Below are 22598 nucleotides of genomic sequence, written 5' to 3' on the forward strand. Positions count from 1 at the left end.
CCCCCTGCTTATTCAGCGGTTGGCTGAGTCCTTGCGATTTTTTTTTGGACTCCAAAAAACTAACAAAAAAGTGTCCGCATATACCCCCCCCCCCCCCCTCCACCCCCTGAGCGACTTTTCGGCTGGCTGAGTCGTTGCGATTTTTTTTTTGGACTCCAAACCATTCTGCTTCCTCTTCTTCTTTTTCTTCTTCTTCTTCTTCTTCTTCTTCTTCTTCTTCTTCTTCTTCTTCTTCTTCGATCTTCTGATCTACTTCTCCTTCTACTTCTTGCATTTTCTTCTTGTGATTGATGTTGACTTGTTGTGTTGTTCTTGTTCTTGTTCTTGTTCTTCCTATCTTCATCAGTTTTCTTCTTCATCTTTTATTGGTCTTCTAAGCCCTCTAGCGCCTTCTCGTCTTCTTCTCTTATTTTATCGGAGATTCTTCTATGAGATTGTGTCTCACCTCACGGTCACTGTTATTGTTTCCAGTCCTAGCCAAGAGGTCGGCCCTCACCTTACGAAATTTGGAAATTCCCTTTCTCCATTGCGCAATTCCGCGCGTGCGAGGCTGGCTGTATTGTCCCTACACGTATTTTTATGCCATGGCCATGCATGTGTCAAACCAAAAACCTAGGCACTACGCACGTGTGCGCGTACGTGTACGTTAATTGACTGCACTGTGAAGATGGCTGACAATCTTAAATGAGCATGCATTTCTAATCGAAGTTGTTGTCTCAATTAAACACACTTTTCGTCAGCGCAAATTTAGAAGGATTCATCTGTAATCATGTCTTCTGATGAAACTGGCCTCACAGGGTTGGCTCAAGGCAGCATGCCTCAACCATCATGTCCGGCTTTTCTTTCGAAGTTATGGCTGTTAGTGGATGACGAAGGCACTGACGAATTGATCCATTGGAGCGATGTGAGTGAACAACAAACCAATTACACCGGGCTAGCTAGTACTTGTACCAGTAGTGGTATCGGCCCGGGAACGGGCGGGATGATGGTATGAGAGGAGGGGGCTAGGTGAAAAAACAATGAAATATGATATTGATATCACATCTAGACTAGTTCAATCTAGTTAAGCCACATGTAATCTGGTCATGATGATGCCTAGACAGAAATGATGGTCTGGACTCTGGTATTCTAAATTTCTATGGTAGAGTAAAGGTAGATCTAGTGTAAATCACACAAAAATAAAATTTAGAAGAGTTAATGAAATACAACAAGAAATGTGTAGGTTAGTACATAATGAAGACACAAAGAGTGGTCAAATCGGCTGAATTTGCCGTTTTATACACCAAAAATGACATATTACTTACATTTTGCGTCCCAAGGTTTTCCCATTCCTCAGTGGCGCGCTGAACCGTCGCAAATATGCCTTTACTTATTACGCGCTGCGCTGGTGCAAGCCCAGCGGGCGGCAGTCCGCACACACGTACGCGGTACGTGCGTGAAGACTTAGCCTTCGCTACAGACACTTGCTAAATGTACGCGCACGGACGCACGGACAAGGCAGGGTGGATCACTGACCTCTATTATGTGGACGTACCGTACCATCGCCCATTCCCGCGCCCGTGTTAAAAAACTGAAGCGGGTGCGCACTCGCGGTGGCCATTGGAGTGCCGTATCACTTTTAGAAGTGAAACATGGCCGCGAGAGTACTTCTATACGCCGTGCGCTCATTCAGAAGTGCAACATGGCGGCCGCACAGCGTCACTTCTGTTAGCCAATGAAATGTCCGGTGTAACGTTAGAGGTCGGTGGGGTGGATTGATATTAGGCCCCAACTGTTATACCTACTGGTTTAGTGCTGTGGGTCTATTTGAAAATAAAAATAAAATAAAAGAATTTTTGGAATCTAGATCGAGATTTAAATGGGGTCTAGACTAAACAAATTGGAAGACAAAAAACTTGCCTTTGCCCAGAAGTATTTTTTCATTCTACATTGTCATTTAATTGCCTGTAATTTAAATATTTTAACATTTTTCTTTATATCTCTCACTTTTCCTTCTTTTACCTTCTTCTTTTTTCTATCCTCAGGTGTCAGAGGTACGGTGTCAAAAAATAATTAAGCATCCCATAATGCAAGTTGTTTGTAAAGTCATGCCTAACTATAAATGAACTATACATATGATCAATTCTGAATGACTTTTACTTTTGAAAACACTGTAATCTCACTGATGAACACTAGCAGGGAAAAAATACACGGGGGCTCGGGGCGAATTAGCCCCCGAAATGCCCAAAAGAGCCCCCGAAAGTCTTGAAAGAGCCCCCAAATTTTGCATAGAGTTCAATGCAAAACAAATTAAAGAGTGTTATTTTCATGCAAGCAAGCTTGAAAAGTAGCCCCCGAAATTTTTAAAGTAATTTTTTCCCTGAACACTAGTTCTATAGGCCTATATACAAGTAAAGACAATCATCCCAACTATCTCGCCCCCTGGTGGAGCATATCTGCATGCAAGAAACCAAAGGCTTTGACCTTGCAGGTAGAAGCTGCCTGCAGACACAAAACCCCATAGTGCTCCATTTGCCAAAAATATTTTTGGTGGACAGCAGTGTAATTATGGCATTGAATTTCAATCATAGCTACCCGACCCAAATGTATGCATGCATAAAGTTGCAGGTTTAATGTGTATGATTAATTCTTAAAGAATTTCATATTTGGAAGCATTGTAATATCTCACCAGTTTAATGATAATTAACTATATTTACAGTCTTTTTCTTCTTGTTTAGGCCTGTACACCAAGGGTTTTCACATTGCAGGTAGAAGCTACCTGCAAGAACTAACTGCAAACTGAGACTCACCAATATAGATATTGTTGGCTGTCAACTGCTTTAAAGTCTGCTGGACTCCACACATCTAGATGCCTGGGCAATGATAGGCTGCTCACAACTTCACAATGTTGCATACAAATTCTTTGAATTGTTTTCAAGAATAACTTTTTTTTCCAGACTCTTTCCACAATGCTTGTCATAACCAATTTGCGAATAATGCAAATTTCTAAGAATATAACACTAGCAATTACAGGTCTTTACATAGTTTTACCGTTATAATCGTTTTTACTTTTGGGCCTTTCAAGTTACACATAGCAGATATCACCGAGATGAATGTCAGTAAAGAATTCTGCAATCGTCATGTAGAACAATTCATTGTTGCCTTGATAGGAGACCTCAAACTCCCCATCCTTCAAGTTGATTACTGTTGCATTGTACCATTGCTCCTTTTCATCTTTCTCCCACTTCTGCGCGAATTCTCTATTAATAATCTGTCCTGGGTCTTTCACATCTGTCAGAAAGTTCTTGTCTGTAGGTTCCGGAATACTCAGGAGAATGTTCTTCAACTCATCAACAGAGCACTTACTTAGGGCATGTTTCCCAATATCTTGTCCAAGTATTTTGGTCCTAAATTGAATCTGTGCCTTCAGCATCCCTGTAGCTCTGGTCTTGGACATGCCATTGACTTTGGTTTCACATTCATCCCGATGTTCAATCACCCCGTCTTGCAAGATACTCTCAATAAGTTCTTCTACTTTGTTTCTGGCCTTCTCTGCTTTTTCAGTTAGCTTCTGCTGTTTTTCCCGGACTCGTCTTTTCACCTTCTCTCTGTATGTCACCTTATTCTCCATTTCTCTCTTGCGTTCTTTTGCACCTGCCTTAATGTTATTGCGAATTAGCTCCTTCCTACTTCCCTGTGGCTTGTTTTGGAGCCAGTGCCGTGTGGCATTGGCCTTGAACATTACTTTTGACTCTATTTTACCTATGCCAATATTGGGTGCATGATGTAGGTGCGAGTCCAATTGCGCAAAGTTACGCTCTCCACTTATATTACTGTTGCAGCATGATGCAGCTTGTTCCTTCAAGACCTCTGAAGACTCCCAAAACTGTCCACCCGGCAGCTGGGACCCGAGTTGACGTCTGATCACATCTAAGATTGATGTCAGAATAGCCTTGAGTGGCCCGACCATATCGTCCTCAAATGGTTGAGACAAAAGTGCAGTTAGGACCTCATCTTTAACAGGTGGAGTACCAAATACGGTGCAGTTGTCCCGAAGCATGGACTGCGGCTCCTCCAACCATTTGGTGAGCATATTGGCAGCACTCTCATACAAATTATTCATCTCGAGGATGTTGCCTCCTTCACTGACCACCTCCATCCAGGGTCTGGCTACCAATGCACCAACAAGGCCAAGGCATCGAAGATGGCGGATGTTGTCAATGTTCCATGCATTTACAAATGCCCTGTGCAAGTCATTTGTCGGCTTGTTGACCAATCTGAAATAATCTACAATGGCCTCCCCAATTAGATGCAACCTCCCAGCCGAATAAAACAAAATGTTGAATCTGTTGCCCACCCATCTGGGGATCTGTTGAGGAAATCCTTTCTCTTTCAAAAAAGAACGCAACTCGGTGCTATCTCCACAGCTGTCACTCGTGAAAAGCTTGCTCGCAACTCGAATGAATGCTTGCGCATTACACTCGCCGCCTTTATTGAAAGGCATTTTGCAAGTGCGTTCTTTGTTGACATCTAGTCGTTTCAATGCCTTGTTGGCATCGCGTGCGAATGAATCTAGCGGATGCATGCTACATCGAAACTTGTTCACCTTGATATTTCTCTGCTCCTCCAGTTGTCTGTCGACGGCATCATTCGTTGAGCAACGATCCGTCATGGTATTAGTTACCTCATTTAGGACATGAGGGGACACAGCATCACAAACTCCCTTGATTGACTCAACATATTCCGCTGCTGTCCCTCCAACCTGTTGGGCGAACCCTATCATGAATGTATTGTCTTTTGTGGCGACTTCTACCTCTGCCAGGTGGCCCAGTCTACCTTTAGTGGTTCCATCATATTTCAAGGTAAGTCCTTTCTCGTTTTCTAATGCTTCCCGTAGCTGACTTCTCGATAATTCTTTCATCTCTGACCCCATGCGATGTTGTGTGCTTGCGGAGGGGAGGGGACCAATCTTTCTCCCATGAAGTGTTTCAGTCACTGTTCTTATAGCCTCACTGGTTTGGTGTTCTGGCACACCAACGTCCTATCATGGAGATAGTAGATATACAGAAAACTTTCTTAAGTGGTCAAAAATAACTAGCAATTAGCCTAAATGTAAGTCTTAGAAACATCAGGTGAACATTGTATCAAGTGCTATATAAATTTTATCAGTTATATATCTTGCCTTCCCTCGTCCCTACCCAACAAAAAGGCCAACACAGAGGCGGATCCAGGATTTGAAAAATGGTATGGGGGGGGGGGGGGGTTGCAATGCAGGTATTATATTTGAAATTTGAAACAGCCAGAAATTTGCTAATATTAACATACTTGGTTTTCAAAAGATAGGGGGGAGGGATGCACACCTGACCCGTCCCGCCCCTCCCACCCCCCTATATCCGCTACAGCAACATCATTTTTTATTTCAAACTTAAATTAATAATGTAAATAAATTGATAATTTGTAATGTGAAACAGAAACTAAAGTTCTGGGAGAGGTGAAAAATAAATTTGTAAGCTTCCAAATTCTTTTCAGTTCAGTTCACGCCGAATCAATTTACACTATATATACACTTGTTCTTGTAACTAATCTACCTTTCCCATTTGCTTGTAATTACATATTAAGAACTTGCATGTATCCTTAATAAAGCTCAGTAAAAAGGCTGTAATTGCGAAGAATTCAATCACCTTATCAAACCCAAATTACTATTGATAGCAAATTCTTAATATGCTGGTTGGCGCCAACTTAGTAATTGGACACAAAACAAACCTGCAGGTAAAATGAAGCCTCTCGTATGGCGGTATTAAATTGCTTTCCATCTTTGGTTGATACAGGAGCCTTCAATTCAGCGATTTCATTCTCTAGCACAGCTATCTTATCTATCATATAGATGGAGTCTTCATCCGGGCGAGTAGTACGAGGCTTTCGTGGAACACTTGACCGTTGCTTCCTCAATCTCAGGTATTTTTTCCGGTACCTTTCAGCTTTCTTTTTAGCGCTGTCATTGGCCTTTGAAAGTTTTGTTACCTTAGAGCTTGCCATCTTGAATTCATTTTTGAAATGATCGCATCTTGCACTGGTCCTGAAAACTTTCCTGTTAAGGTCTTTAGTCCTTTTGTTGGTGTTGATGATGGCATGGAGATCTTTAACTCGCCGTCTTGCAGCGGTCAGTTTGTTCTGAAGATCTGCAATAGATCTTTCATGTCTTTCCTTGATTTGCTTGACCTTGGCATCATGGCTGACTGCTTCATTGTCAATTACCTGACGGAGGCGGTTGCAGTTTCCACATCCAGACTCGCGCTGACTTGGACTGCTTGCAGCCGTGCCAGGGATGGAAAATTTGTTTTCGAGGAACTGTTCAAGGTTCTCTCTTGCACCGGGTCTTTTGAAATGTTTCTTGAAAGTTGTGTATTTCGCATACAAACGTTCCAGTTTACGCAACAGAGTTCTCTCGTTGGCACCCCATATTCTTGCTATGGGTGAAATTAGACCACGCTCCTTAGTATAGATCTCGAGCATAAACCCATTTACGATATGGACGATGGAGATGTTCTCGAGAATTGTGTCTGGGGCCAGACCTGCCCGTGCTATAAAGCCACTGGCAGCCATTTCCTGTGAAATAAAAAATACATTTTTTATTCATGCAAACCTATGTGTATTTGCATATTATTGTTAGTGAAATCATATTTCAAACCAAGAGACCCAGTTTAAAAAAAAAAGGAAGATAAATAAAAAATAAAATTTGATCACAAATAAACACACAAGGACAAGAACTCATAACAAAGTACAGATTACAAACATTTAACACTCAAACCACGAGTTATATCTTTTGTATCTTTCTTGAGTTTTTATCTTGGTCTTGAGTTTTTATCTTGGACTTGAGGATCTTGAGAGTCACCCAGACACAGTGAAAAAAATACACGGGGGCTCAGGGCGAATTTGCCCCCGAAATGCCCAAAAGAGCCCCCAAAAATCAGAAAGAGCCCCCGTAAATTTGCATAGAGTTCAATGCAAAACAAATTTTAGAGTGTTATTTTTATGCAAGCAAGCTTGAAAAGTAGCCCCTGAAAAATAAATATTAATTTTTTCCTGCGCAGACAGGAGCACAAACCACCATGACACGGCCACAAAGGCAGCTGAGGTGTTCTACAGCCATGTGTCTGCCGGGTAATGCGACAAATGCTCTGATGAAATTATCTCTGTATTTAATTTTGTAAGAGCTATGAATAGGGAATCGATCATAGCTAATAGCTAAAGTAATTGTCACCAGAGCATTTGTCGTAAAACCGTCTGCAGGTAGTTCAGATCTTAGTTGTGCATCAAAAGGTCTTGGCATAAAAATTGTGTTGAAGTTCCTAGGAGGAAAATAAAAGAAACGTCATGAAAGTTTATTTGTGGGATATGTCATGTTAAACATCTCTCAAACTAATTAACTGAGTCTACCAGTCCATTTAAAAAAAAAATTTTTTTAGGGGGGTAGTCAACACTTTGAAATTTAAATTTTGAAATAGGCCTACTGATCTGAAATAAAATTCTAAGTTTCAAACATATTTTGGCCCATTGTAAAACGAGGAAGACAAAGTAGGGCCTATAGAAAATTGAGCTGGTTACCCAGGACGTAGGCCTATTGCAGGTTGACATTCATAAGGGGGAAAAATATAGGTACAAACAAAAGTATTCTAAAAAGGAAATGAAAATTGATTACAAGAGAAAAGAAAAATAAAAGACATGTATACGCCTACATGTCAAAATAAAAGTGTACAAAAAATAAAACTTTTACGGCAATCACTGGGATTTGAAAATCAAATAAGTCTTTAGACATTTATTTCAGAATAATTCAAGTACCCATACATGTACAGTTGTTTGACACCGTAGAACAAATAGAACATTCATACATGGGGGGGGGGGGGGACACACCCTGAAATCTCAAGAGTTTAATACTTGTCCTTCATCCATTCACTTTTTTTTTTCAGTCATTATTAGGCGTAACTTTAAGTTAGATCTCCTCATGCATGGAATTTGTTATTTTCATGACGAAATGAAATAGGTTTACAACCAACTCCATTATTATGCTAGCACTAGAATATGCTCTGCGCGAGCGTATGTGTGTGCATTGAAATTTATTTAATCAGGTTGATTAAAAAAAAGGGGGGGGGGGAAAGGCAGGGACAATTTATTTTGATAAGCAGATATTAACAGAAAAATATTGTTAGGGGTGACATGACTGGCGTATAAATGAGCCAATATTTTGGGGGGACTGCGCTATATCTACAGAAATTTGTAAGATTTATTTATTTGAATTTTTTTTAGGGGGGCAGCTGTCCACCCCCCACCAGACAAGTTGTACGCCAATTTTGTCTTTGTGTCAAGAGAGGCGTGACCTGAAGCCGAGAGTCAATAAAAATGATCATGAAACTTGAATAAAAGATGGGCTGAAACCTGAGCTAATTCCTGTAATAAAGAGAAAAGGATGTGATTGTGGATACACCCCCCCCCCCCACACCGATATATATTTCACTGTACTCACTCAGGTCTCTCTCAGTCACTGACTCACACTCACACACAGCCCAGGCCAAAATTGACTTTTTTAATTATTTTCTTAATCAGTATGCATATATAAAAATTAACAACAAACCTCTGATAATAATAAAAAATAATGTTCCTCGTCACATTCAAACGCCCACCAGATTAATAAAATTAAGTATTGAAGACCAACGAGTATGAAAAGACTAGTATCCATATACACGCACTGTGCAATTGCAATGCCGGTCGTACAACACATAAACTCAATAGCGTCTCCGCGGCAGCAACCGCAGAAATCTTTCGCGCGAAACTGCCGGGGATCACATTTTGGCTGAAATTTGCCCTACTTGGTGCACTCATACTGATATGTGGGCGTACCTGGGCTCGGTAAAACTTTCTTCCAAAAAATCCGAAAACAGTTCAATTTTGAAAAAAACAAACTTTGGAGACTGCCAAATTCTGCGCAATATGGATCTAGGATACATACTGACAAAGTTCACTCCGAAAATAGCGAAAACATCGACTTACCGAGGTGAAAAGTCTACAAACTAACGGCGTTATGGAGGTAGGTAGCAGACACCATCGCAATGATCAGAATCCGTAACTACTTCTCATATAATTTATGTTAATTTTATTTCTACAGGACCCGTTCACTTCAGGAAAGAATAATATCAATCCACCCCTTGTCGAAAGCATATGCAACGGGCGAGCTGCCAAAGCTTGAGCACACCGTATGTACAAAACGATGTACGTGCGCAAGGGCCCCCTCTAGTGCCGAATGACGTCCTCTAGTAAAGGAGCCCGTTTTCGGCCACTTAAGACAAAATCCTATTTTTAGGACCCTTTACTTCCTATTTATTATCATTTTTTGTTCAAATCATGAAGCAAATATTATTATTATTCAAACAAAAAAAGAATCCCAGAAAAAATCACGAATTGCCATGACAATATTCATTTCAATTTTCACTGTTTTGGAGCCAGTTATCGGCCGAGCGTTTCAGTTTACGGCCGCATGTACAAAGTCAATAGGAAGCGCTCGCGCGCGCCGTGCATTTCCGCGCTGATGAACAGCACAAGCGGGCGGAGCAGGTATCCCACGCCGGAGCTCCCTGGTGCTCGCCTGGCCGAAGACAGGCACAGCGGTGATCTGAAGTTGGAATCTGAATTAGACAGACATATCGTGTGTGCGTGGCAGGGTCCGGCTACATTGATTTAATACATGCGATGAGATACTTTTGAGCTTGCGACCAACACAAAATCGGGCTCTAAATCTGAAAAATACTTGAAATAAAGCTGATTTTATGGTACCCATATTTCTTACATACACGCGTAAGATACTCGATTTTTCAGATTCGGGTAGCGATTACATCGCTAAAATGTGATATTTTAGGATATATTTTTCATTACAAATGTGGTTCTTCAGTGACACTGGCATGGTATGGTATGAATGGGATATGTGTTATGCTATTATGCGATGTATTTTAGAGTGATTTTACCTTGCATCCAACCAATCGGCCGAAAACTGGAGCTGGCCGATTACCGGCTCCTTTACTCTAGGCACATTCATGGGGCACTAGAGGGCGCTTCGGTCGCGTACGAAAATCTGAATGGCCTTGCTGCGGTGGGTCGGCAATAATCAGCCCAAAACTTGGATATGGGAGGTTGGAAGGATATATCTTTTTTATAATGTTATCTGGTCTTACCCTTAACCATCCTATGTTTAATCTATGTAGGAATAACATGCGAGTATGATAAGAGAAACATCGGGACCATTACTGAAGTAACTTTTGAAATATTAGCCTAGAAATGACCACCAAACGGAAAAAATTGACATTTTTTCCCAACAAATCTTCATAAAATCTGAGTTATAAACAATTCACATCTAGGTACACTAATACAAATACGATTTTCTGAAAATTCAGGTATGATTTTTTAAGTTTCTTTCAAGTATATTTCTGCGCATTGCAGCGCAAATATTCTTCACTGCTTCAAAATCACCCTTGATTTTTTTTTTTGCAACGAATTTGATACGAGGTCCGCGAGTGTTCCCCGTTCCTTGTGTGTTGAAAGTTTGGTAATACATAGTTTGCATTGACTCGCGCACGAAAAAATGGTCAAAAACAAAATGTCAAATGAAGAAATAAACAAGCTTTTGTATAGTTATAAGAGTTCTACCGAGGTTTCTTTGTCGATTTAATTTATTATATAGTCTCAATTAGAATTCAGAATTATCTCACTGAAAAGTTAAGAAACCGACGATGTTCTCGATCGTAGTTATTTTCATTTTGCCAGCAGCCGATCTAGCGTTGTTTGGGCAAAAGGCTAGGCCGCTGCCTTCCCACCGCGAACCTTTCCGAGTCCCGCTAAAATGGCGCGCTGCGGAGCTCCGAAGCTGCGTTGGTATCGCTGCAAACTCTCAGCCGGCTAGCTCACCACGACGGACCATTCGCGGTCTGGTGAGAGTGTGTGTATGAGGTATGATTTTGGATTCGAGAACGCACGTAACGCAACCGTGCGCGTCATTTAGAGCTGTCGAATGTGTACGACCAATTTTACATGTACGATTTTTAGTACAGATACTTGGTCAGTTTTCTTCTTATATCTTTGGTTTTACAACATTTAAAAATATAATTTCTTCAAATCTGCTCCTGACTCGGTTCAGACTAATTGTCTGATGTGTTTTCAAGTCCATTTTTGGAATATATTTTTTTGCATGAATTTGCCTATCTATGGTGAATTTTTTAATAAAACTAACATTTCTGTTTTGAGTGAAAAACAATGTGTCTCATAAATCTCATATATCCCAATGGTTAACAAATTCCAATTCCAAAATCCAGAATCTATTGGAGGACAGCAATCTAAGATCCGAGAAATACATCTCTGTCCGACTGAACCGACCCAGCATTATCTCCCCTCACTACTGAGTCTAAGTGGAACAACTGTCAATATCCGAGACTAAAGCTTTTGGTCTAAATGACGCCCAGCAGTAAACTCCAAAGTCATATATTTTTAAACAAATTGTAAAGGGGCAGTGAGAGAGGGGGGGAAGGGAGAGAGAGAGAGAGAGAGAGAGAGAAGGAGAGAAAGTGAGAGAGATGGAGAGAAAGAGAAAGATAAGAGAAAGTGAGAGAGAGAGAAGGAAAAAGAAAGAGACAAGATAGAGGGAGAGAGAGAGAGAGATCGAGCATGCGTGACAGAGTCAGAGAGAAACAAGAGAGGAGGGAGATGGGGGGGAAGCATGAGACAAAGTTGATTCGACACCTCTCATTCCTTTTCCAGCTTAGTCGCCTTACCCATCCACCCCCTCTAATAATAATAATAATAATAACAAATATACATGTTTAGCGTCCCCGCCCGCTTTCTTTTGGGGGGCCGCCTCCTATTTTTTTTTTTTTGAAAGAAAAAAAGCATGAAAACACTGCTAAAATGGATCTATTTCTGATTATTTTTTTTTAAATAAAAAATATCGGTGGCCATCTTGAAGAAAAAAAGGGCCGCCTCCTTCCTATTTTTCAAAAAAGCAGGATGCTAAACATGTTTATTTTTTTATTTGGCCTTAGTTAGAATAAAGACTTAGGAATAGGTTGTAGAGGGCCATTCAACAGGTCTGTTCCTGATCATTTAAAGCTCATCAAATCTTTCCTCCTTTTCTTTTGACTCTTTTTAATGACAGGAAGGAAACAGTTTCATTGTCCAAGATCAGGTTGCCTTTGCTCAGCTTCTGCTCCCTCAGTACTTCAAGCACAACAACATGGCGAGTTTCATACGTCAACTCAACATGTGTAAGTAGACCATGAAGTGGTGGATTGTAAAAGAAGGCCTTCCCAATCCTTCCAACCCTCCGTAGAACCCTAACCGGTCTTTCTCTTGATTCTCCTGTCTCTATGTAGCTTGAGATACATACATGTAGCTCCATTGTATATATTGAATATGAAAGTAAAATTATTTTAGTTTTGACTCATCCCACATCTAAAGTAACATCACTAAAACTCCTGAAGGCCTGAAATGTATTAAGCTTATATTCCTGTTTTACTCCCTTTTCCCTTTTATGTTCCTGTTTTACTCCCCTTTATGTCTTCATCTTATTATTGATACAGATGGTTTCAGAAAGAAAGCACACTTGGATGATGGGGCGCTGAAAACAGAACGAACTGACATTGAATTCCAACATCCTCATTTCTTGAAAGGAGAAATTAAGCATCTTGAAAAGATCAAGAGAAAGGTAATACAGTTTTTAAACACTGTTGATGTTCCATGCATTTTAACTACGGTAGTCAATTCCATTGTTGTATGCATGATAGAATATGACAATATGACATCAAGATTTTATTATCCATGAATAGTAATATAAATTTGCATTGTTTGTATACATTATGCAAAAATACACACAGAAAGTGAATGGAATAATGATGCTGTCAATATGTAATGATGTATTGCATAACAAGACTCTTAGCCTCTGATTAATTAGTCAAAACTGCAGGCATGAAAACTCACTACTTGCACCTACATGAGACAATAGATGCGCATGAAGTTAACAACGATTAGCCTATATATGCTCAGTGAGAAACATGCACTGCCCATAGAATTGTAAATTCCTTGACAAAATAAATATATTTCAAAATTCCATATGTATTCTTGAAAAATACCATTTTGAGGATCCACACACCAGGTACAGCATATACATGTACATGTATAACGTATAGGCCCTAATCCACAAAGGACATTTAAATTCAACCCATGGTTTAAACCCTCGTGTAACCCATGGTTTAAAATTAGCGCAAATTCAGCGCGACACAGTCAAAGGTCCAATATGAGACGCAAGATAAGGTACGCTTGATTCGCGCTGATTTTAAACCATGGATTATGTAAATGAGGGTTTAAAACATCAACATTGTTTGTATTACCTTTGAAAAAAAGAGAGAGAGAGAGAGAGAGAATAATTTGGAAGTAGTTAAACTACAAATTCATTTAACCTTTGCATCTATTTTTCCATTGTCTTCTTGGAAGGTGTCTGGTAAAGATGACTCCAAAGTTAAAACCAATGAAGTGGGCAAGATTCTGAATGAAGTAAGAGAAGTGAAGGGCAAGCAGAATGATATTACAGCGAAACTGGAAACAATAAAAGAGTAAGAAACTATTCATATTTTTTCGCATTAGCAAATTTATTATTTTAATTATTGAATTACCAAATACATTCTAAAATGAATTAATGATTGTTTCTCAGAATAACTTACCGACCGAGTGGTTGAATGAAGAAAGAAGGAATGAATGAATAAGTAACCTGCGAAATATGAATTAAAGTATTTACTCTGTCTTCGGACATGCCGAATTGATTGACAGGTTTATTCTATAAAATGATTAAATGATTATAACATCTGTTCGGAGGCAGAAGGGTGTTGACTCTGAATAAATGTGTATGACTTAATAATGCCCCTCTGGCTCCAAACAGGTGATATGACTGAATGCTTACAAATAGATTGAATTCTCTTTTTTTAACTTACGGCAAACATGCCAGAGGTCGTCGAGCAGTGACTTAGATAGATCAGTTAGAAAAGGACTCCCAAAGATCATGGAGAATAGAACTGAATGGGGGAAAAAAAAACTTGTCAAACCAGTGCAAGTACTCTGGGCCTAGTAATAAGGATATATGAAAATGTTAGTTATCTTCATGGGAAAGGTTTCTTTTGCTCTTTCTCCCTATAATGAGATACAGGTAGTCTTTATGATCAGCAGCCAATCTTAATACTTGGAGTTACAGCAACATTGTTTCTTGAAAATCAAAAGTTCAGTCTGCAGGCTGAATCGATAGCAATATAAATGAACTAATGGACAACTGTAGTCACAAACCAAGAAATTGCTTTATTTATAATCAGTAGATAAAAGAATGTGAAGTTGAGAGCTCTCTGTGCATTTAAATGTTTCCTCAGAGAAAACACAGCGCTGTGGCGAGAGGTGGTTGGTCTACGTCAGAAGCATGACAAACAGCAGAAGATAGTCAACAGACTCATCCATTTTCTGATCACCCTTGTCCAACCTAAACCTAAAGTTGGAAACACAAGAAAGAGACCGTAAGTAGGCATAACAAACATTTATTTGGGGTTTTAATAACTTTTCTGATTAGGACATGTTTGATTTATTGTGGTTTCATTTTAAAGACAGTTAACATTTTCCACAGAGCCGAGCAAGAGATATATCTCAGGAACCATGGTCGAAGGGTTATGTGAGTGGAACGTGAACGCTTCATCAAACTAGCCATTGTCAAAATACAAGATCACATTAACCCTTGCAATTCCGCAAGTCCACACACATGTATCACATAGACCATGATAGACAAGTACCAGTTTATTTCCATTGTTTCTCTTGCTACTAATATTATCTCATGACATTCAGCATCACGTTTCTGGAACCCAGTTTGGATATCACAAACAAAAGATGAATATCATCTTTTTCTCCTTACAAAGAGACATGATATCCAAATCTGATGATTAAATGCTGTATGGCTTATACAATGTTTCGCATAATGTTCAAAGAATCGTAAAATTGTTATATCAGAGGTAATGGCAGATTTTGCGTCATGATTTTCCTTTGAATTTGTGGCTCATATGATCTTTCTTCTAGGCATGTCATGTGTATTTGTGTCTTGCTACTTTTTTCCCCAAGGAGAGGTGTTTTTTTTTTCTTGCCTTGAATAAAATTTGGATGTTATTTCTTTATACTGCAGATTAAACCAGTTGATGATTGAGGGATTTGCTGATACTTCTCCTCCCAGTAAAGCAAAGTTTAGTCGGACACTCCCTGGAAGTCCAGCCCTTGAAGAACTTAAATTCAGAGATATGAAGGAGGTATGTAATATTAGTTTTGCATGTATATCTATTGTATTAAAGGTAATACAAAGTTTTGGGAAATAGAAAATTGGTTGGATCATGATTCTTTACAATTTTGACATATTTGAATGCCCCTGTGGATGTTTTATAAGCACTAGAAAATTTAGCCCCTAAAACACTTCTGCTTTCAAGAAAAATTGAAGATTAAAATTTACCGGTACTCCCAGTAAATTTTGATAAATTTCAACTTTAGCGCCTGCGACCATGAAAATCTCAGACTATGTAGTTGAGATATATAATTTCCAAACTGGAATAGCTAATCGGTTGATTTTATTCAAGAAACATTGTTTAATAGCTTTATTAGTATCTTGACATTGAGAGGGAGCTATACAACATAAAGAGTTTATTATTTACAATTCCATAACTTTAGACTCGATTTCAAACGCGACAACGATCACTGAATATTGTAGGATCGCATATGCATCCAAAAAAGTTGTGTATTGTTGCGTCATTGACCAGCATTTGAGTCGGCTTTTGATTAGAGCAAGCTAGTGGTATAGAAATCCACAAAACTATCTTGTGGATATGATATGATTTTTTTTTTAACCAAAACCTGTCATGAAATCTACATCTTTGGCTTTTCATAGAATTGTCTTTCATTGTCTTTGACATGTAGCTACTTTTAGTTTTTATGCAGGCATGAAATAAAGGAACATAACCTTTATGAGTTTAGTCCTATGTAGTCCTGTACTATGGCACTTTTGCTAAAATGTTTTGAAAAGGATAAGTGGATATCAACGAGATGAAGCCCCATTTCAGATCAACACAAGAAGATTGTGTTTTTGCCATATTACCTTGTGACCATTTGCTAGGACTAATCCCTGTGGAGGGGGGGGGGGGGTGATGTACCCATTCTATGACTAAATGAATCTAATTAGTATAAAAGCACCTGCTAGCATATTTTGATTGAGTGCTATAGCAGTCCATATGTATTCATTTTTTTACTTTGGTATTTTTTCCCCAGAAGGACAGCAACCTGGAGTTTTTAAGTGGAGGAGACAGTCCTACACTCACTGACATAATAGACAATGCCCCATATGAGTCAAAGGTCACTGAACTATTAGAGGAACAGGAGGATGATCTCATTCCATCGGACATCCAATCAAGCACGGATAGAATCCCTAGCACACAAGGTCAAGCCATCATTAACCAAGGATCACAGGACAATCAAGCTAACGCCACACAACTCTTAGGTCAAGGGTACGCTATGAACCAGGACACCTTCGTGATTCCTACTGTCGTTTCAAGCCTTGACAATGTGACAAGTAACATTCAGACTGAAAGCGTTGAGTCTACCAACATCCCGGTGCTGGCAGCTTTAAGTCCAGATGTGACGTATCCTCAGACCCCTGGAAGTGATGACATTGGATGGCTAGATATGGCCGAGGATTGCTCAGCTGACGGCATCGGTCTGGAGGATGCGGGAGTAGCAGAACTTGTGGCCCCAACTACAGATGAAGTCCTACCGGCTGTTGGGCATGAAGGGTTGTTTGGACCAGGGGAAGGGCAACTTGTCCTCACAAGCGATTCACCCACCAATGAGAACAAGCAGTCACAGAATAGCCCTAACAAATTCTTGCTACAGCGTATGTTGTCCCATGAGGAGCAGAAGTAAGTGTACCATACCATCTTTGTTCTCAACTCATACTTTTTATCTGTATTTGGACGTAAATGGTCTATAAAAATAAACAGATTCTTCTATATCAAGCCTGTGAAAAGAACAGAAAAATGCGAAGCAATACATTTGTGTGATATATCCTCTTCATGTGTTAGCACTGGATTTACTGGCGTTGTGCAACTTGCTTTTTTTGTTATATAATCTATTGACTGCCTTGGTGGATTTAAAAAAAAGAAGAAGACATATCCGTGTTTAAGTGGCATTTAACAAGGCTTGAAGAAGGATTAATAGATGGATGGGGGAAGTCAATATATCTAATTCTTACAAGTGTGGATGTATTTAGCTATTCTCTGAGCTATATTACACAAACCACATCTGTCGCTTATTAGCAAGATCAATATGTGGTTTCTGTTTCTTTCATATTTCTGTTCGAGGCAAGACCTAGGTGATCAACTCAGCACAGTGCAGTCAAATCTGAATGAATTCAAGCAAATGATTACAAGCAATCCAACCCTTCACTACGAGCTGGGTGAACTTCTAAATGTAAGTATAACAGGGCCCTCAGGGAGAACAGTGTATGTGACTGATGGGGCTACCCTGTATAAATAAGACTTAATGATGATGACGATGTTGATGATAATGGTGATGATGATGATGGGGATGGTGATGATAATGATAATAATTATAATATTAATGATGATGACGACGATGATGATGATAATGGTGCTGATGGGGATGGTGATGATAATGATAATACAAGCGCCATGAGCACCGAAAGGTGGACCTGTGCGCTATACATGTAGCCACTATTATTATTATTATTATTATTATTATTATAATAGTAGTAAATTCTTGTATAGCGCTCCTGCCTGTCAAGTTACGCATGACTACGAACAGCTTGTATATGAAGTGCCAGATAGGATGCCCAAATTTTTTCCTGATGTTTTAACAAAGTGTGACTATATTTCCAATAACTGCAATCAAGTTATGGCAACAAAAAAACTTTGCATTAAAAATGTTTGTTATAATAAGAATGTTAATCTACATCTGCACAGTTCAACTTTAGTTGATGCAGTTAATAATGATTGAGCATCCTGTTTGGCTTTTCATATGAAAGTCATTCGTAAAGTCATGCGTAACTTTACGAACAGCTTTATGAAAGACCCCCTCCTCTGCAATTATTACTCTGGCTTTACTATGGCTCCCATTATGAAGCTCTAGCATTTTAAGTTATTAATTCCTGCAAGGTACCCATTTACATCACATGGGTCAAAGGGACATTAGTGCCATGGCAGGACTCGAACAGCCAACCATGTGATATCCACTAGACCATGACACCTCCACAATATTGACCCTATTTGTTGTGGTTTGTGTCAGTATCTCTCAGAAGAAGTAGTACATCAAAGAATATTGACAACCATCAATCAGAGGAGACAAAGTGTCAGTTCTGGTTCATACTATCAAATATTTAATATTTCTTCACGTACAAAGGATTATTGTTATAGGATATTTCTTCCCGTTAAATCATCAATATTCTCATATCTTTCTTCTTCTTTGTTTGTTTTTTGTTTTGCTGCAGGAATTACCCATTTTCTTTGATGAACCAAGCTCCATGACAATGCCAGATGCTCTCACAAATTTTGTAAGTTCAAGGGATTAAGCTATATGCCTTGGTTTAGGTCCTATTTGGTTCAGCGTGATCTAAACACATTGTATTTAGATCTTAAACAGTCATGAATATGCAAAAGTACATCCCCCAAACCTATTATCATTTTCATATCTACAAGACCCACTAATTTTATGAAATCATCTTTATCAAATTGTGACTTGAGTTGCAAAGGTAAAGAAACCAACCTCATTTACATTGCTGACAGATGATGTAAACTATTTATTTATTCATTTGCCTCAGGAGCTCCAGGAGTGAGTCCCCATGGTGGATGCACAGACCTGCCAACCAGTACGATTTAGTCGTATTTAGTACAATTTTTAGAAGCAAATACAACAGTACAATTTTTCTGAATAAAATACAATTTTCAAAACAATTTTTTCTTTTTTTTCTTTTTTTTTTTTTGTTAAATTTTTTTTAATTTTTTTTTTTTTGTTGATTTTTTTTGTTGGTATTTTGTGTGTGTGTTAGCCACTTTCAATGGCAAAATGCCCATTCTGTGCTATAAAGTATCCTACAAGCATCTCACATCAGCAATTTGGGGATGTTCATTGGTTCATCGAGCACAACAGTCGTGACGAAATCATGCATATTCAACAAATGATCCATAAAAAAATCGATCCGCGCAACAGTCCATGTTTATTTTGAAGAATACAACTTCTGTCAGTAAAATACAACTTTTGGGATTAAAGAATACAGTTTTTGAACTCCAGAGAATGGCAGGTCTGGATGCATCCCAATTTACTCATTTTACTCATTTTGTGTACCTGTATATAAATCTTCAAAATATAGAATCAAACTGGTTATCCTTTCATTTGGGATGACTTGGGACGTGGCCTACCAGAGATTAGAAAGTAGACGTATTCAGTTTGACGAGGATGAAGACAGACTTTCCTCCCTCCAGGGAGTTGATCTTGTGAAGGCTTTGGATGGGAACCTGTTTGTTATAAAAGCCAAACTATAGATCAATTTTTATTTTAATCTGTTGGATTATGCAAATGGTTTTATTTCCTTCATAGAAACTTTCTTAAATCTTACTGGAGGAGAAGACAAATAAGCAGTTGTTTAGAGTTATAATGATTAGAATATTTCTTCTTTATCCAGGTTAGCCTCTTCAGAATATGTATTTTTTCTCCCATAGGGCCTTGCAATCATATGATATTAGATTTTAATCTTGGAATTATCCTACATAATTTCTCAGTGAGCAGCTAAAAATCTTAAATATAATCTGTATTTTCTTCTTTTAGGTTGGTCTGCAGAGTGAAGATAATGGGGAGAATGATGGTTTATCCTCTGATGTGATATCAACAGGTTTGTGAATGTTTCCATACATGACTTAGATATGACTAAATGGATTATATTATTTTCCTAAACATGTTAAAAGATGAAATTGAGTATTGATCATGCAGTTATTGTTTTGAAGCAATTGGGAAGGTCTGATTTTGTACTACATTAGAAGCGATATATACTTTGGGGTTCTAGATTAATCTAGAATGATCAAAATTGGAAGAAAATTACTCAAATCTCGCTGAAAAATCACAAGCACTGCACGCAAAAAATGGGTATATGGGACTGAAGAAATATGTGAAATGAAAGTCAAGTCCAACCTTTTCAGCTATTTTTCATCTCTTTGAATATGAGGGCATTTGAAGAGCAAACCTTTTCTGTGGACATCTCTGCTATGATATGCTTCCACACTGACATGAATAGATTGAGGAAGCACACAACCATAACTCAAACTATTCTTCAGTCTTATGAATAGAGTTTTACTGCAGCCAATTTTCTTAACTAGTATGAAGTGGATATTGTTTTGCCTTTCTTTATGGCACACCATATATGTTGTATGTTTTTCATGTTTGCTAATTATCGATAAGGGATCTATCATGGATCTTTGACCTATGATATTAAAATTGGTGTCCCATTCGTTATTACTGAGTATTGTGGAGTTTTGAACATACATAATCATCAAATGTGTCATTTTACTTCATATTTGGTCCAATCTAACCTCCAATAGAGCTACATGTATTTACTTGATACAATGATCAGATGTACTCATAGATGTGATCGGTATGGGACCAAATAGCTTTGGCTTGCCCAGTAGTATATGCATATGAATGATATGTCCATATTGAATACATTAGTAATACCAATACTGTTCTTTCTTCTCAGGGAATGAGTTGGTGACGTACAAGCCTTCAACATCAAGTGCATCTCTAGGATCATTCATGGCCGACGATGAGGATTCGTTACTCCGATCTCTAGACGATGATTCTCAAGCGCTCAGAGAACAGAATGAGAACGATGGCATAAGCTTCCAACTGTGATCCCAGCAATGGAATATTCAGTGGTATCTCTTCAAAACATTCAAGAAGTTATTCATTTTTCTGCTTGCAAGCACCAATTGAAGTACATTTAACTGTCAATCTATCAATCTAATAGTGCAGATAGTCTCAAACTATTGGTGAGAATTATGTTCCCGTGATATCAAGGGGGACGGGTGTCCCTTCTTTTCTTTCCTTTTTATATTTGTGCAAGATGGGCAAGATGCCCTCGGAGTGAATGTTGATCTTTGTTAATGTTAACATTCATATTGTTTATGCATGTACATGAATGTTAGGCTGAGAGCATGGTATAGTCATCAAAATGGTAAGCATGTTACTTAAACTGGGCGGAATGTTTCAAAGACCCAGCCTCTTTTAAACCACTAAATTAAGTAAACTAGAATATCAGAACATCTTAAATAGAAAGATAAATCGTATTCAGAGTTCTATTAAGAAGCCTGAAACAAGATGACAGTTCTGTTGTTCAGTGCTAGCCTTGTAGAGAGTAATGCTGTATAAGCTCATACATGCCAACTGTTCAGATTAAAGAGGAACATTCCTCTTTTTGGGAGAAGATAATTATCATTTTAATGCAGGTGTTCCTCTTCCTGTACAAATTTGTCTGTAGTATTGAATAGGAGAGTTAGGATTGTTCCTCTTTTTTTTTTAAATAGCATAATTTGTACAGATTTCTGATTTTCAAATGTTGGCATGTATGTAAGCTTTACAGTATCTAGCTCAATTATTTACAACGAGCATGAAAACTTAAATCTATTCCAGAATATGATATTGATAGCTGTTACTGGCTTCAGAGCTAAGTATGTATGATTAAAATTGAAGGAAAAAAACAAACGATGATATTAGATTAGATATTATATTCAATGAAAAAGAAAAGGAGTTTGTAAATGTCTTTTGTGCCAATACAGATCGGGGGAAAAAATTACTATTGGCATCCATTAGAAGTACAAGAAAAAACATATTGACTGAATAAAAATGAAATTGACTTCATTGCGTAAAGTATTGAGTTGCCACGTTATCAAAATAATCAGACTATACCTTGCCAATGTTATTCAGATATATTTTGTTGCTGCACTTATGTTCTGTATTATTATTATTTTCATTTTTGTTCTCTCATATTTTTTTTAAGTGTTGGTGTGTTTAATGCTCTAGTAGTGTGTCAACGGAACAATGTATATATCATCTGAACCTGTCGATGGCATGTCTTGAGTAATTACCATCTACACTGTTGCACATAAAGTTGGAATAATTATTTCTGACCTCATTTCATGAAGTGATTGATTGTGACAATATGGTTTATTCTTGATATATACAGTTTATATCATCTCAGAACTTTTTTTCTCAAGAATACCCCACATTGTCACAATCACTTCAAGAAAAGAGGAGGGGAGGGGGAGAGGGGGGGGGGGGATTATTCCCAATTAATGGGTACTAGTGTATATCTTGTGCATGATATGGTCATGAATGTCACACATTCAGCTTGTACAAGAATACATGTATATTACTCATGTAAAATAAATTTGAAATATAAATGTAAATTATTTGCTCATATTGATAAGAATGAAGAAAGTTGAGTATTAAGAAAAGACAATCTA

General features: G+C 38.4%; 1 protein-coding gene across 3 annotated transcripts; it reads left to right on the forward strand.

The window, feature by feature from the left end:
- Positions 1-636: 636 nt before the first annotated feature.
- LOC591088 (heat shock factor protein 1) lies at positions 637-21605 on the forward strand. 3 transcript variants are annotated; one of them, XM_030975079.1, is made up of 11 exons: positions 637-904; positions 12170-12278; positions 12594-12718; positions 13504-13622; positions 14424-14564; positions 15218-15338; positions 16345-16991; positions 17427-17541; positions 18578-18640; positions 19912-19975; positions 20834-21605. In XM_030975079.1, exons 1-11 carry the CDS (start codon positions 770-772, stop codon positions 20986-20988), a joined length of 1794 nt encoding a protein of 597 aa, XP_030830939.1. In that variant the 5' UTR covers positions 637-769; the 3' UTR covers positions 20989-21605. The 3 variants fall into 3 exon arrangements, with proteins under 3 accessions (XP_030830939.1, XP_030830940.1, XP_030830941.1); XM_030975080.1 differs by having other exon boundaries at positions 16348-16991; XM_030975081.1 differs by having other exon boundaries at positions 638-904; positions 17433-17541.
- Positions 21606-22598: the final 993 nt, after the last annotated feature.

Source organism: Strongylocentrotus purpuratus, unplaced genomic scaffold (genome assembly GCF_000002235.5).
Source record: "Strongylocentrotus purpuratus isolate Spur 01 unplaced genomic scaffold, Spur_5.0 spur5_scaffold_8, whole genome shotgun sequence".
In the NCBI taxonomy this organism is placed as follows: domain Eukaryota; kingdom Metazoa; phylum Echinodermata; class Echinoidea; order Camarodonta; family Strongylocentrotidae; genus Strongylocentrotus; species Strongylocentrotus purpuratus.